At 53.2% G+C, this 15162-nt stretch overlaps 1 protein-coding gene and 1 pseudogene across 2 annotated transcripts in view; both read right to left on the reverse strand.

Annotated features, from left to right (window-relative positions):
- LOC131748838 (pantothenate kinase 3-like) lies at positions 1–11474 on the reverse strand (annotated as a pseudogene).
- The window catches only part of ABCD1 (ATP binding cassette subfamily D member 1), an 18178-nt gene continuing 13709 nt past the window's right edge, over positions 10694–15162 (reverse strand). For both annotated transcript variants that reach the window (XM_067022918.1, XM_059049605.2), the window contains 4 exons: positions 14737–14882; positions 12344–12428; positions 11937–12062; positions 10694–11827 (listed from right to left, as the gene is read on the reverse strand). In XM_067022918.1, the coding sequence (XP_066879019.1) occupies positions 11620–11827; positions 11937–12062; positions 12344–12428; positions 14737–14882 (565 nt within the window). In that variant the 3' untranslated portion in view covers positions 10694–11619. The remainder of the gene's footprint in view (positions 11828–11936; positions 12063–12343; positions 12429–14736; positions 14883–15162) is intronic.

Here is a 15162-nt window from a genome sequence, read left to right on the forward strand (position 1 = left end):
TTAGCTGAAATTTGGCAGCCCAAGAAGTGCACCAACTGCTCCAGAATATCCCTCATGCTCTAGAAACAGTGCTTTCAGTTGACCTTTTGACAGTAATCCAGTGCGTATGCCAAAAGTTTCATCGACAGAGTATTGACACATAAAGTTTCCAGCAAAGACAACGGTTTATTTTCTCATTAACAGCGCATATTCGTGCCACAGACCCAACGTTGTTGGGTAACTAACGTAGCTCTTGCTACGTCTTCCTTACTAACAGTTTCTCGCTTCTCCTTATAAATCATATTCCCCAAACTAGATGCTACAGCCCAACCACGCAGACCAAATCTTTCATAATCTCCTCCGTAAATAGCACGGACCAGCTTGTCAGCTTGGGTGCTGTCACCTTTGGATGCCATTTCAAGAGCCTCTTCAAAACTTTCCCAGCCAGTCAATAAACTACACAAACCCGGAAAGGTACCCCCTCCAGGTCTTGTCCCAGTTACTCGTTCACAGTTGCCTTTGGAACAGACTCTGCTAAAATACTGACCCCGGAACCAGTGTTTGCTACCGGCAGTGGATAGGGATCAGCCAGCTTGAAAGGCATATTCGGCATCTCTCAGGTTCTGAGGCATTAGCAAAATAATAGCGCTCTGCCTGGCCACGGACACCGACAGCATCCGTGCACCGCGCGGGCCCTTTGCAAGGCAGGCAGGTTCATCCGGTTTGTGCAGGGGGAGGTTTCCAGCTGTGCGAAAATCTTTTTCAAACTCGTCAGCACCACCTCCTGTAGCACAGAGCACCGTGTGTAATGTTGAGAAGTTTTTATCTCTTCCCGTCTGGATAAAAGTAGGCAGGTCCTGGGTTGGAAATCCGATAAAGTGCAAGTTCCCTCTCCGGCCAAAAAGTGTTAAATCTTTCAGTTCAAGGTGTACATCCCGAATACCGGTGGATCCGTAGGCTACATTAGAGGTCAAATATTTCCGGATACTTTTATTTATTTTTTTATTTTTTTGGTGGTATGCGGGCCTCTCACTGTTGTGGCCTCTCCCTTTGCGGAGCACAGGCTCCGGACGCGCAGGCTCAGCGGCCATGGCTCACGGGCCCGGCTGCTCCGCGGCATGTGGGATCTTCCCGGACCGGGGCACGAACCCATGTCCCCTGCATCGGCGGGCGGACTCTCAACCACTGCGCCACCAGGGAAGCCCTTTCCGGATACTTTTAAAGCTCTCAACTCCTTGATCTTCATGGCGTCGGCCCGAGGGGCGAGAGGCAGCCTCGGGTACGGCGCGCAGAGGGTTGCGGCGGCGACTCCGGAGGAAGCTGGGCCGCCCCAGCGGGGAGGCGTGGCCGGTTCTTCCCCTCGGGCCGGGCGGGGCGGGGCGGGGGGCGCCTGAGATGAGGCCCCGGCCCAGGGGGCGGCCGCCCCCACCCCCGCGAGGGGCGGCCGGGACCCAGCGAGCAGGGGAAGGCCGCCGGCCTCGCCGCTCCGGGGGCCCCCGCCCGGCAGGCGGATTCTTAACCACTGCACCACCAGGAAAGTAACCCCGTCTTATATTTTATTTTAATGTTTTAATTGAACCACAGTTGATTTACAATGTTGTGTTAATTTCTGCTGTACAGAAGAGTGAGTCAGTTATACACATATATACATTCTTTTAAATATTCTTTTCCATCATGGTTTATGCCAGCATATTGAGTATAGCTCCCTGTCTACCCCTGTTTTACTTACTACACTTTTAAAAACAAGTCTTTTTTTTTTTTTTTGTGGTACGCGGGCCTCACTGTTGTGGCCTCTCCCGTTGCGGAGCACAGGCTCCGGATGCGCAGGCTCAGCGGCCATGGCTCACGGGCCCAGCCGCTCCACGGCATGTGGGATCCTCCCCGACCGGGGCACGAACCCGTGTCCCCTGCATCGGCAGGCGGATTCTCAACCACTGCGCCACCAGGGAAGCCCTAAAAGCAAGTCTTGAAGACTAGTCATCTCTAAAATATCATTTCCCCATCTCTGAGCATAGCATCTCTGTTTATTAAGATCCTTTCAATACATTTTCCCCTAAGGACTTGAACATCACGTGTTTGTTAGAGTTATTACTAGGGACTTGCTTTTAAAAAAATATTTATTTATTTATTATTTGTTTGGCTGCGTTGGGTCTTAGTTGCCGCGTGAGGGATCTTCACTGTGGCATGTGGGATCTTTTAGTAGCGGCATGTGGGATCTAGTTCCCTGACCAGGGATCGAACCCAGGCCCCCTGCACTGGGAGTGCAGAGTCTTAGCCACTGGACCACCAGGGAAGTTCCAGCACTTGCTTTTTTATGGCACTATAAATGCTATCTTTTTTTTTTTTTTTTTTTTTTCCTGTATGCGGCCCTCTCACTGTTGTGGCCTCTCCCGTTGCGGAGCGCAGGCTCCGGACGCGCAGGCTCAGAGGCCACGGCTCACGGGCCCAGCCGCTCCGCGGCACGTGGGATCCTCCCAGACCGGGCCACGAACCCGCGTCCCCTGCATCGGCAGGCGGACTCTCAACCCATGCGCCACCAGGGAAGCCCCTGCTATCTTCTTTTTAATTCACTTTCTGATTGTGTTGCTGGTACATAGAAACACAACTGACTTTTAAAAAAATTGAAGTACAGTTGATTTACAATATTGTGTTAGTTTCCGGTGTACAACAAAGGAAACATAATTGACTTTGGCGTATGGATTTTGTATCAAGCAACCTCATAAATGCTTGTATTAGGTCTAATAATTCTTTGTGGATTCTTTTTATGTTCTTCCAAGGAAGGTGACTTTTAAAATTATTTATTTATTTATTTGGTTGCGCTGGGTGTCAGTTGTGGCAGGCGGGCTCCTTAGTTGTGGCATGTGAACTCTTAGTTGCGGCATGTGTGTGGGATCTGGTTCCCTGACCAGGGATCAAACCCAGGCCCCCTGCACTGGGGAGTTCAGAGTCTTACCCACTGCGCCACCAGGGAAGTCCCCTGTGGATTCTTTTTGATTTTCTACTTACACAGCCATGCCGTCCGGGAGGAATGACTGTTTTGTTTCTTATTTTCCAGTTCTTTTAACTACAGTTTCTTTTTCTCACTTTACTTCCCTGGACAAGTACAAAGTTGAATGGAAGCAAAGAGAATATTCTTAAGGTTTCATCATTAATTAAGATGTTTGCAGAGGGTGTTTATAGACACCTTTATGAGATTAAGGCAGTTCCCTTCCAGTCCTAGTTTGCTATATGTTGAATTTTATCAAATGCGTTCAGAAAAAGCACTGAGTTGATGACAGAATGTTCCTCCTCTCATCAGTTAATGTGTTAAATTGTGTTAATTATCTAATGTTAAACCACCCTTGCATTTTCTGGGCTAAACTCAACTTTGTCATGGTGTATTGGCTGGATTGGTTCTGTCGTTGTTGTTTTTGGAGCATGTCCTCTTTTTCTGTTCCCTGGAACAATTTATCTAAGACAAGGGTTATGAGTTCCTTAAAGGCTTGATGGAATACATCTGTAAAACTATCTAGGCCTTCCTTGTTTTTGCAGCCACCAGCCCCTCTATCCATACATTTTACATTCCCTGGTGGCGCAGTGGTTGAGAATCCGCCTGCCGATGCAGGGGACACGGGTTCGTGCCCCGGTCCGGGAAGATCCCACGTGCCACGGAGCGGCTGGGCCCGTGAGCCGTGGCCGCTGAGCCTGCGCGTCCGGAGCCTGTGCTCCGCAACGGGAGAGGCCACGGCAGTGAGAGGCCCGTGTACCGCAAAACAAAACAAAACAAAAAATTACATTGCCAATTTCTTTAATAATTATGGGACTGTGCAGGTTTCCTGTTTCTTCTTGAGTCAATTTTTTTTTTATTGTGGTAAAAAATACATAACATAAAGTTTACCATCTTAACCATTTTAAAGTGCACAGTTAAGCAGTGCTAGGTACACTCACATTGTTGTGAAACAGATCTCCAGAACTTTTTCATCTTGCACAACTGAAAATGCTGTATCCATTAAACAACTCTGCTTTCCCCCAGCCCCTGGCACCCACCCTTCTACTTTCTGTGTCTGTGAATTTGACTCTTCTAGGGACCTCACATAGATGGAATCATGCAATATTTGTCTTTTGTGACTGGCTTATTTCACATAACGTAATGTCATCAAGGGTCACCCATGTTGTAGCATCTGGCAGGATTTCCTTCCTTTTAAGGAGGAATAAGATTCCATTTTGTGTATAGACCACATTTTGTTCATCTTTTCATCAGTCAATGGACACTGAGGTTGCTTCTACCTCTTGACTATTGTGAATAGTGCTGTTGTGAACATGGATATGTAAATAGCTCTGCTTTCTATCCTTTTAGATGTATACTCAGAGGTGGGATTGCTGGGTCACACGGTAGTTCTATATTTAATTTTCTGAGGAACTTCCTTACCATTTCCTATGGCAGTTGCACCATTTTACAATCCCACTAACAGTGCACAAGACTTCTAATTTCTCCACATTCTTGACAGTATCTGATGTTTTCTGGGTTTTTTTTTTTAAACAGTAACCATTCTAATGGCTGTCAGGTAATTTATTGTGGTTTTGATTTACATTTCTTGATGATTAGTGATGTTGAGCATGTTTTCATATGCTTGTTGGCCATTTGTATATCATCTTCGGGGTAATGTCTATTCAAGGCCTTTGCACATTTTTAAAAATCTTTTTTTAAAATTAATTAATTTTATTTTTGGCTGTGTTGGGTCTTCGTTGCCACGCACAGGCTTTCTCTAGTTGCGGTGAGCGGGGGCTACTCATTGCGGTGGCTTCTCTTGTTGCGGAGCATGGGCTCCAGGCTTGCGGGCTTCAGTAGTTGTGGCTCGTGGGTTCAGTAGTTGTGACCCTTGGGCTCTAGAGCGCAGGCTCAGTAGCTGTGGTGCACGGGCTTCGTTGCTCCGCGGCATGTGGGATCTTCCCGGCCCAGGGCTCGAACCTGTGTCCCCTGCATTGGCAGGCAGATTCTCAGCCACTGTGCCACCAGAGAAGTCCCTTTGCACATTTTTTAATCAGGTAATTTGATTTGTTGTTGTTGAGTTGTAGGAGTTCTTTGTATATTCTGGATATTAACCCTTTATCAGATATGTGACTTATATTTTCTCCCGTTCTGTAGGAGGCCTTTTTACTCTGTTTATTGTATCCTTTGTTGCTACACGTGTCCCTACTGTCAACCAGAAGACAATATTCCCAATGACTTTGAGGCCCCCTTATACCCTGTTCCTCCCTTGACATAAACAACCACTAGCCTTTCCTTTTCTTACTTGTCCCATATATGCATCATCTCTAAACAATATATATAGTTTGGTTTTATATTTTTGGAATTTATATAAATGGAATCATACCGGATGTATTTTCTGTAACCTGTTGCTTTAGTTCCATATGACGTTTGTGACATGCATCCATCCGAGTGTGATACATCTAGCTGGACTTTATTCATTGTTATTGCCGAATGGTTTTCCATCATATGACTGCAACGTAGTTTGTTTATTCACCTGTTCATGGACGCCTGGGTTTTTTCTGGCTTTTGCTTATTATAAACAATGCTGCTTTGAACGCCCTGTACGTGTAATCTGGGATATTTGTGAAGGACCTTCTCTAGGGTGTGCTCAAGAGTGACCTTGTTAGGCCATAAATCTGTACATCTTTAATTCTACTAGACAACACGGAATTCTTTTCCAGAGTACTTGTACCAGTTTGTATACATACCTCCACAGCGCATGAGTCCCTGCTGCTCTGCATCACTGCCGACACTTGGTATTGTCTGACTTTTATTTTATTTTATTTTATTTTATTTTATTTTATTTTATTTTATTTTATTTTTTTGCGGTATGCGGGCCTCTCACTGCTGTGGCCTCTCCCGTTGCGGAGCACAGGCTCCGGACGCACAGGCCTAGCGGCCATGGCTCACGGGCTTAGTTGCTCCGCGGCATGTGGGATCTTCCCGGACCAGGGCACGAACCCGTGACCCCTGCATCGGCAGGCGGACTCTCAACCACTGCGCCACCAGGGAAGCCCTGTCTGACTTTTAAATTTCTGTCAGTCAGTGGATGGGAATAAAAAGATGTATCACTGTGGCTTTAATCTGCATTTCCAAAGACCCTCTGTTCTAACTTGCCAGAGAATAAAGTCTGGTCTTCTGCATGAGGTGGGGTAGAGATGTGAGCATCTAGCAGCTTCATATATATAAAGCGGCTATATATATATATATATATATATATTCAATTATATATATATATATAATTGACATATATGTGATCTAGCAGCCTCTTACACAGGTGTCCAAGCTCCCACGCTTAAGCCAGAGTCTCTCATTATGTTGGAAAGGGCTATGGTATCCGTCGTTCTACCCCTCTTTTCCTCTCCTCTCATTCTTGCCAGAGCCTTGTGTCTGTTTCACTAATTTCAAAGAACCAACTTTTGGTTTTATTGATCTCTGTTTTTTCTATTTCATTAATTTCTGCTGTCTCTGTGATTTCCTTCCTTCTACTTTCTTTGGGTTTATTCTACTGTGGTTTTTCTAACTTCCTCGGTTGAGGCTCAGCTTACTTTTTTAAGGCTATACATGTACTCTTGAGCTACACTCCACACGTTTTCAAATGTAGCGTTTTCATTGTTGTTCAGTTCTAACATATTTTTAGATTTTCATGATATTTCTTCTTGGACCAATCAGTTACTGGGAAGTGTATTTTTAAATTTAAATTTGTAAATTTAAATTTTCAAACATATGGGAGGACTTAATTTTAGCTTTTTTTTTTTTTTAAATAAGTTTTATTTGTTTATTTTTGGCTGCATTGGGTCTTTTGTTGCTGCGCGCGGGCTTTCTCTAGCTGCGGCGAGCAGGGGCCACTCTTCATTGTTGTGTGCAGGATTCTCATTGAGGTGGCTTCTCTTGTTGCAGAGCACGGGCTCTAGGCATGCGGGCTTCAGTAGTTGTTGCACTCAGGCTCAGTAGTTGTGGCTCACGGGCTCTAGAGCACAGGCTCAGTAGTTGTGGTACATGGGCTTAGCTGCTCCGCGGCACGTGGGATCTTCCCGGACCAGGGCTCGAACCTGTGTCCCCTGCATTGGCAGGCGGATTCTTAACCACTGCACCACTAGGGAAGTCCCTTAATTTTAGCTTTATTATCCATTTATGATTTTATTCTATTGCAGTTTGAGAACATGATCTGTATGATACCCATTCTTCTAGTATTTGCTGAGATTTATTTTGTGGATGAGAACATGGTGGGTTTTATTAAGTGTTCAAGGTGAACTTGAAGTGTGTAGTCTCTAGTTTGGGGATGTCTGTTAATGAAGCGTGTTCAATTTGTGCTATATTCTTCCTACTTCTGTGTGCTTGTTGAGCTACCAATTGGAGTGAGAGGTAGTGTGATTTACTGTGGTGAATTTACTATTAATTTTTCCTTTTACTGCTACTTTTTTGTTTGATGTACATTTGAGGCTCTGTCGTTAGGCAGCTACACACACATTTAGAATGGTTAATCCTTCTGAATGGATTATTTCTTTAACCATTGGGCATCAACGTCTTTTATTCCTAATAATGATTTGTGCCCTGAGGTGTATTTTGATGTTAATTTCTCTCCACTAAATTCCTTTTGAATGGTATTCGCTGGGTATGTCTCTTTCCATTTGTATCAATTAGGGTTTGGTGGCAGACCACAGAACCATTCTAGCTTTGTAAGTTGAAAAAAAAAAAGGATTTATTATCAGGTAGGCACGACTTGCACAATCTTGGGAAGAGATGGAGGAACAGCTCCTAACCCTCCAAACTGCCACTTGTCCTGTGTCAGGAACAAATCCTAACCTCAAAACTCAGCTAAGGGGCTTCCCTGGTGGCGCAGTGGTTGAGAATCGCCTGCCAATGCAGGGGACACGGGTTCGAGCCCTGGTCCGGGAAGATCCCACGTGCCGCGGAGCAACGAAGCCCGTGCGCCACAACTACTGAGCCCGCGAGCCACAACTACTGAGCCCGCGTGCTACAACTACTGAGTCCACATGCCTAGAGCCCGTGCTCCACAACAAGAGAAGCCACCGCAAGGAGAAGCCTGCACATCGTAACGAAGAGTAGCCCCCGCTCACCGCAACTAGAGAAAGCCCGCGCGCAGCAATGAAGACCCAACACAGCCAAAAATAAATTGAAAAACAAAAACAAAACTCAGAGAAAACGCAGTCTATCTCCCATCCCCCAGACGAGAGACCAAGCACCTCGTGTCCATGCGTCTCTTCAACCACCAGCTGCCTCTCTGCTGGCCAATGCATCCTCGGCCCACCTCCAGCCTGGAGCTGTCAGCCAGCCGCACCCTCCTAGCGCTTCCTCATCATTTCCGCTGGGGCCAAGGGCCTGGGCCCAGCAAGCACTTATCAGGCAGCACCTTCCCCCTGACCTGTCCCTTCTTCTGCGATGGATACCATCGCCCAACCGGCCACCCAAGCCGGAACCCAGGGGTCACCTTGACTCTCACTCCACCTGTCCCCTCCCCCAGAATCTGAGGTACCCCCCGCATGACCTTCTTCTATTCTCTCTAGTGCATCTGGGATTTCAGGCCTCAGCACGTCTGGCCTGGGGTGCGTCAAATGGTGTGCTCCTTCATCTATGTCTATGTATCTCTTTACCTGTGATCCATCCATCCATCCATCTATCATCACCAGTCTATCATCTCTCTTTATTATCTATCAATCATCGATCACTTCTACCTCTGTATGATCAATGTATCCATCATCAATTATCTAGTTTTTGAGGCGAAATTCACATAACACAAAATTAACCCTTTTAAAGTGCACAATCTGTTGGTATTTAGCATACTGACACTATTGTGCAACCATCACCTCTATAGTTCCAGAACATTCTCATTACCCCAAAAGGAAACCTTGACCCCAGCAGTCACTACCCAGCCCCTGGCACCCATTGGTCTGCTTTCTTTGTCAAGCTGAATAACACTCCATTGTGCGCACAGACCACATTTTGCTTGTCCATTCATCTGTTGATGGACATTTGAGTTGTTTCCACTTTTGCTTTACCATCAATAGTACTGTGAAGAATGTTCATGTATGAGGGTTTTTTTAAAAAAAATTATTTATTATTTTTGGCTGCGTTGGGTCTTCGTTGCTGCGTGCAGGCTTTCTCTAGTTACGGCAAGTGGCGGCTACTCTTTGCCGTGGTGCGCAGGCTTCTCATTGCGGTGGCTTCTCTTGCTGCGGAGCATGGGCTCTAGGCACGTGGGCTTCATTAGTTGTGGCACACGGGCTCAGTAGTTGTGGCGCACGGGCCTAGTTGCTCCACGGCATGTGGGATCTTCCCGGACGAGGGCTCGAACCCGTGTCCCCTGCATTGGCAGGCGGATTCTTAACCACTGTGCCACCAGGGAAGCTCCATGTATAAGGTTTGTTTTTTTTTTAAAGACTTTAAAAAAATATATTTTTGGCTGCATTGGGTCTTTGTCGCTGTGCACGGGCTCCTCATTGCAGTGGCTTCTCTTGCTGCGGAGCATGGACTCTAGGCGCGTGGGCTTCATTAGTTGTGGCACACGGGCTCAGTAGTTGTGGCTCGCAGGCTCTAGAGCACAGGTTCAGTAGTTGTGGCACACGGGCCTAGTTGCTCCGTGGCATGTGGGATCTTCCCGGACCAGGGCTCGAACCTGTGTTCCCTGCATTGGCAGGCGGTTTCTTTTTTTTTTTTTTTTTTTTTGTGGTATGCGGGCCTCTCACTGTTGTGGCCTCTCCCGTTGCGGAGCACAGGCTCCGGATGCACAGGCCTAGCGGCCATGGCTCACGGGCTTAGTTGCTCCGCGGCATGTGGGATCTTCCCGGACCAGGGCACAAACCCGTGTCTCCTGCATTGGCAGGCGGATTCTCAACCACTGCGCCACCAGGGAAGCCCTGGCAGGCGGTTTCTTAACCACTGCGCCACCAGGGAAGCCCCATGTATAAGGTTTTGATTAAACATCTATTTTCCATTCTCTTGGGCCTACATCTCCGAGTGGAAGTGCTGGGTCACACGGGAACTCTGCCTAGCTTTCCAGGACCCGCCACACTGTTCCCCAGGATGGCTGCCCCACCTCTGTCCCACCAGCAGTGGGTGAGGGCCAAGCGCAGTGCTCTTGTCTCCCTCCGAGCAACCCTCCACGCAGCCTCCTTTAAGCGTGAATCCCATGTTGTTTCCATCCTGCTGAAAACCCTTCAGTGGCTTCTCATTGCTTCTGAAGGCCAGGCTCTGGAAGTGAGGCCCCACCCTTCGCCCTGCACTTGGCATTGATATCCTGTATCTTGCTCCTGATTCACCCCTGGGCCTCTGCACAAGCGTCCCCCCCTCCTAGAAGGTCTAGAAGCACTGTGTCCCCACTGCTCCTTGCCTGGCTGGCTCAGGACTCTTCCTCCTCCGTGTCCCCTGCCAGCCCATTTGGCAGCTCACTGGTTTTCTCTCGGCATCTCTCTCGGAGCTCATCACGGGTGCACTGGACCTCGGTCCTCTCCTCTCCATCCTGGCACAAGGTCGGGCTGGGTCCCGAGTCCTCTCCGGCTCGGCCATTCTTTTTGTGAGGTGCTGCTGATGCCGCCTGCCCACGGCTGTGTCTGCCGGAGAACGCACAGGGCGGCATCTTTGGCTGGGGGCGGGGCTCAAGGCTCCTCTTCCCCACCCAGGCCACTGCTGCCCCTCCCGCCTCTCCCCCAAGCCGCGACCCACCAAGAGGCTGGGAGGCAGGACTGCACTTTCCACAGGAGGTTTTTACTGAGGAACTGAGGGAGGTTCCCCGACCCGAGGGCTGAGGGCCCGAAAGGCACACGGTGGCGCGGCGGCGGGGTCTCCCCCTCGGGTGGGGGCCGTCGTCGCAGAGACAGCTTCCCCACTGACCCCTCTTTGGCACTGAAGCGGGCGCAGCGGTGCCCCCACGCGTGGCAGCCGCAGCGTCCCCGCGCCCCGCCGCCGCCCCGGCGCCTGGCAGTGTAGCGCGCCGGCACGGTGCTCGTGTGGGCGACGGGCAGGGCTACGAAGAGGAAGCTAATCAATCAGCTTCAAGGAGAGGGCTCGGGGCGCAGCGGGACGGGGACTATATTCCTGTCATTGCTCGGCAGGAAACGTTGTGCAGCTCTTTCTCCCGAGGGCTCTTCGGGATGACTGGTGGGGAGAAGGGGCACAGATGAGGGGCCCTGCCTCATCGCGGGGCCCACCTGGCCGTTTTTATGGCAGTAAGGGTGTTCCGGGGGACGGGAGCCTCGGCGGGCCACTGGGATGACGGCAATGGAGAGGCGGGCCGTCCGTGAGGTCTCCAAGGGACCGCACAGGAGGGAATGGGGGCACTCCAGACGCAGGAGGCGCTGCCCCGCAGACACCACGGCTCCTGGGCACAGGCTGGTGCCGTGAGCTGGGCCGCGCCTCTGGCCGCTCTCCCCCCCCTCTCGCCCAGGTCCCAGTCTGCCGGGGCTGCGAAGCGGGCACAGGTTTCGCTGGCTGTCCTCTGGGAGGCCTGGGAGCACGGGCAAAGCATGCAGGGTGGGCCCGCGGCGGGGCGGGGCGGGGCGGGGCGGGGGAAGGCTTGGTGGGCAGGCGCTCCGTTTCCCTCCGTTTCCTTCCCGCGGCCGCAGGGCTCGGTGCAGGGCGTGGGCTGAGGGTGGAAGAGCCACGGCCGTCTGTCAGGTGGCTGCGGCCTGGAGGGCTCCGGGGCCGTGGCCCAGGACCTGGCGGAGCTCCTGGAGGCGGTGCCGCACCCGGGGCCCGCCCGCCAGCTGCTGCTCCAGACGCTGCCTTTCCTCGGTCAGGCTCAGGCGGGCGGCCGAGTCCAGCTTCTCAAACTTCCAGCCTCCCTCCCCGTCGAACTGTAGTAAGTGCGTGTGGTACTTCCTGGACCAGGAGAGGGAGTGGGAGGTTGTTTGGCGGCACGGCCCCCTCCCCAGCTGCAAAGCCACGGGCGGGCGCGGGCAGGGCGCGTGCCGGAAGGGAGGGCACCTACCACAGGGAGGGTCGGTGGGTGATGGAAAGCAGGGCAATGCCTGCATCCTTGGCCGCCTGGAAGATCTTGCCTTCCACGTCGATGCTCACAGCACTGGTACATTCATCCAGGAGGGCGTACTTGGGCCTTGGGGGTGGGGGCTGAGTGGGTGAGCCTGTGGACCCTCCAAGGCCCACAGCCCGGGCTGGCCCCACCCCCAGTGGGGGCGGGAAGCCTCATCTGCAGGCTGACCCCTGTCCTTGCGGCCCCATCCCTGCTGGGCCCTGGGGGGCAGGGCAAGGCCTCCTGGCGGCGCAGATGCCGAGCAGGCTCCTGGGAGCACCCAGGCAGCACCCCTGTCGCTGCCGCCGGCTCCAAGGACTCCCGGTGCCCGAGGGAGCCCAGCCGCTCAGGACAGCGTGGCTCACCTGTGGTAGAACATGCGGGCCATGCCAACTCTCTGCTTCTCGCCCCCGGACAGAACGTCCTTCCAGTCACACACGGCCTCCCAACCTGGCAGGGGACAGAGGTCGCCGTTCAGTTCAACAAGGGCCAGACAGCATGGGCTGAGGGCCGGGGCCCAGGCGCGGTGGCTGTGGTGGGAGGGGCCGGGCCACCAACAATAGCGGAACACAGCAGCGCACGGGACCTGGGGAAAGGCTGTCCGCTGGGGACGTGTTCCCTGGGTACCTGTCCGTCTGTGGGGACACCGGAATAGTTCAAAAGAGTTGGGACCAGAATTACATCCCCTTCAAGAAAAGATCCATGGGAGTCCTCATCCGCAGGACATGAGAATGCCACTGCATTTGGAGACAGGGTCTTTACAGAGGTGATCGAGTTAAAGTGAGGTCACTGGGGTGGGTCCGCATCCGATGGGACTGGTGTCTTTATAAAAAGGGGCCATTTGGAGAGGCAGACACGCACAGAGGAGAGATGACGTGAAGACACACGGAGCAGACGGCAACTACAAGCCCAGGAGAGAGGCCTGGAACGGACCCTCCCTCACGGTCCCCGGAAGGAAGTGCCCCTGCCCACAGCCCCCTGGATCTTGGCCTCTCGGCCTGCACAACTGGGAGACGAGACGTCCCTGTCGTTTGCCCCAGCCAGTCTGTGGCGCCAGCAAACTCACACAGGACCTAATGGGGTGCTAATGAGATGCCAGTGGGCATCAAAGGGTCATGGCAGAGCCCCAAGGATGGCTGCGATGGGCCCTCCGGAAGGCTTCTCGCCCACAAGCGCCAGGCCTGTGCGCCTCTGCCTGGTGGAGCGCATCAGCCGGGCTCAGGAAGCGAGTGCGAGACTCGTCAGAAACGCCTCCTCGCCTGCTCCCTCACTGCCTTTCCAGAAAACTAGAGATTTGGGCAGGGCACGTGGCCACACACAAAACAGACAAAATCCCCCAGCTTGCCTTGATGAGAGGTTTAACCACAGGACTGAATTCTGACCAATGGGGTGTAAGTGTTAAGTGTTACACACATGGCAGTTTCTGGAACTTTCTTTAAAAGACAGCCGGCATTCACTCTATGATTTGCACACTCCCCCCCTGCCCCTGCCACTTTCTCCATCCTATGGCCTGGGATATGATGTGATGCCGGAGCAGCCACCTTGGACCGTGAGGTGACCCTGGGAAAGGAAGCCACGTACAGCAGAGTGAACTGGGGGGCCTTCGTGGAGTGGGGCTTCCCCCACCAACTGCGGCCTGCCTTCCTCAGGACTTCTGTGTCGCGGTAAGATGAGCGTGGAAATTATTTCAGCCACTGTTGGCGGATGGTTCTATCACTGACAGCTGAACTCGATGCTAATGGGTGTGACAGCCGGCCTCACGGGCCCCAGGCACTCAGGGGTGTGTGGAGCCCCGGGGGAGGGGTTCGCTCCCAGGGCGAGCGAAAGAGGCCCGACCAGGCCAGGGGGAGGCTGGGGATGAAGCTTTGCAGGGACCACGGCAACCAGGGCAGGCCCGGGAGGAGCAGCCCCACCGAATCCACCGCCTGCGGCCCCCTTGCTGCACAGGGGGCAGCACCTGGGAAGGACGCTCGTGACTCATCTGCCATGTCCTGCAGAGCCCCCATGGGTCCTCACAGGCGCCCTTTCCTTTACTGCTGGCACTGAGGTTGAGACTGGTACCTGGCCCCTTCTACAGGCGGAAAGCATCTCAAGGTCAGGTTTTGCTCAAGGTCGAGCCGTCTGCCCCTTGGTAGCCTAGGTAGGACTCGGATCTCTGCCACTCAGCTTTCAGTCTGAAAATCCCAAATCTGGCAGCTGGGCCGCCCTCTCCTCTTCCGCCCCTCTGGCACAACAGGCAGTTAAAGACCAACCCGAGAAGCCCCCAAGCGATGTGTCCTCCGGGCCTCGGCCTGCCCCTCCCTCCTGCGTCCTCTTCCCAGGGGACACCCCTCCCGGGCCCGAGCCAGACACATGGGTGGGCAGGCGTCCCCTCCACCTCTGCTCCCGCCACGCCCGCTCCAGGCTGCCTGCCCACACCATGCTCTGCCCTCTCCATGAAATGCATCACTGACCTGTCGCTTCCCGGCCTGCCACGGAGCCCAAAGCCTGGAGAGGGCGCCCCACCGGATGGCCCCTGCCAGGCTTGGCTCCCTCCCGGAGTGGAGCGCACTCAGGCCGTCTGGGGCCGCCCGCTTCCTGTCGGGCCTCCCCAGGGGGCGGGGCCCTCGGGGCCACATAGCACTTCGGCCTCCCTCGGGCGCCAGGAGGGGGGCACGGGCAGGGGCGGCAGCAGGTTCCCGGCTGAGCCTTGGGACAAAGGACGGTCGATCGTCGGCTTCCCCTGTGGCACGGATGGGTGGGATGCCCCTTCCCCTACCTCCTTCCCGCTGCAGGATGTGGTTCAGGTGCACGATGTCCAGGATGGCCTCCAGGTGCTGCTCGGAAAAGCCCTTCCTTCGCATGTCTTCCACCGAGTCCGGGTAGATCACTTGGTCGCGCAAGGAGCCCACAGACATGTAGGGCCTGCAGGAGAGCCACGTGTCCACCGAGGGAAGGGCAGCCCGGCTTCCCTGCCGATGCCCTGCGCCCGAGCGGGCTCCGCGTGGGCCCCGCCTGCCCGAGGGCGGCTGGCCGGAAGGCCGCAGACGCCGCCACGCTCACGCACGCACGCGCGCACACTCAGCTTGCGCACACCCATCACGGCACATGTGCAGGTACGCGCCCCCACACGCTCACGCATGCACACGCACCCCCAGCTGTGAAGCTGCTGGGCGACTGGGTTCCGGCAGAGTGGCAGCACCTT

The sequence above is a fragment of the Kogia breviceps genome, chromosome X, assembly GCF_026419965.1.
Source record: "Kogia breviceps isolate mKogBre1 chromosome X, mKogBre1 haplotype 1, whole genome shotgun sequence".
Taxonomy (NCBI): Eukaryota; Metazoa; Chordata; class Mammalia; order Artiodactyla; family Physeteridae; genus Kogia; species Kogia breviceps.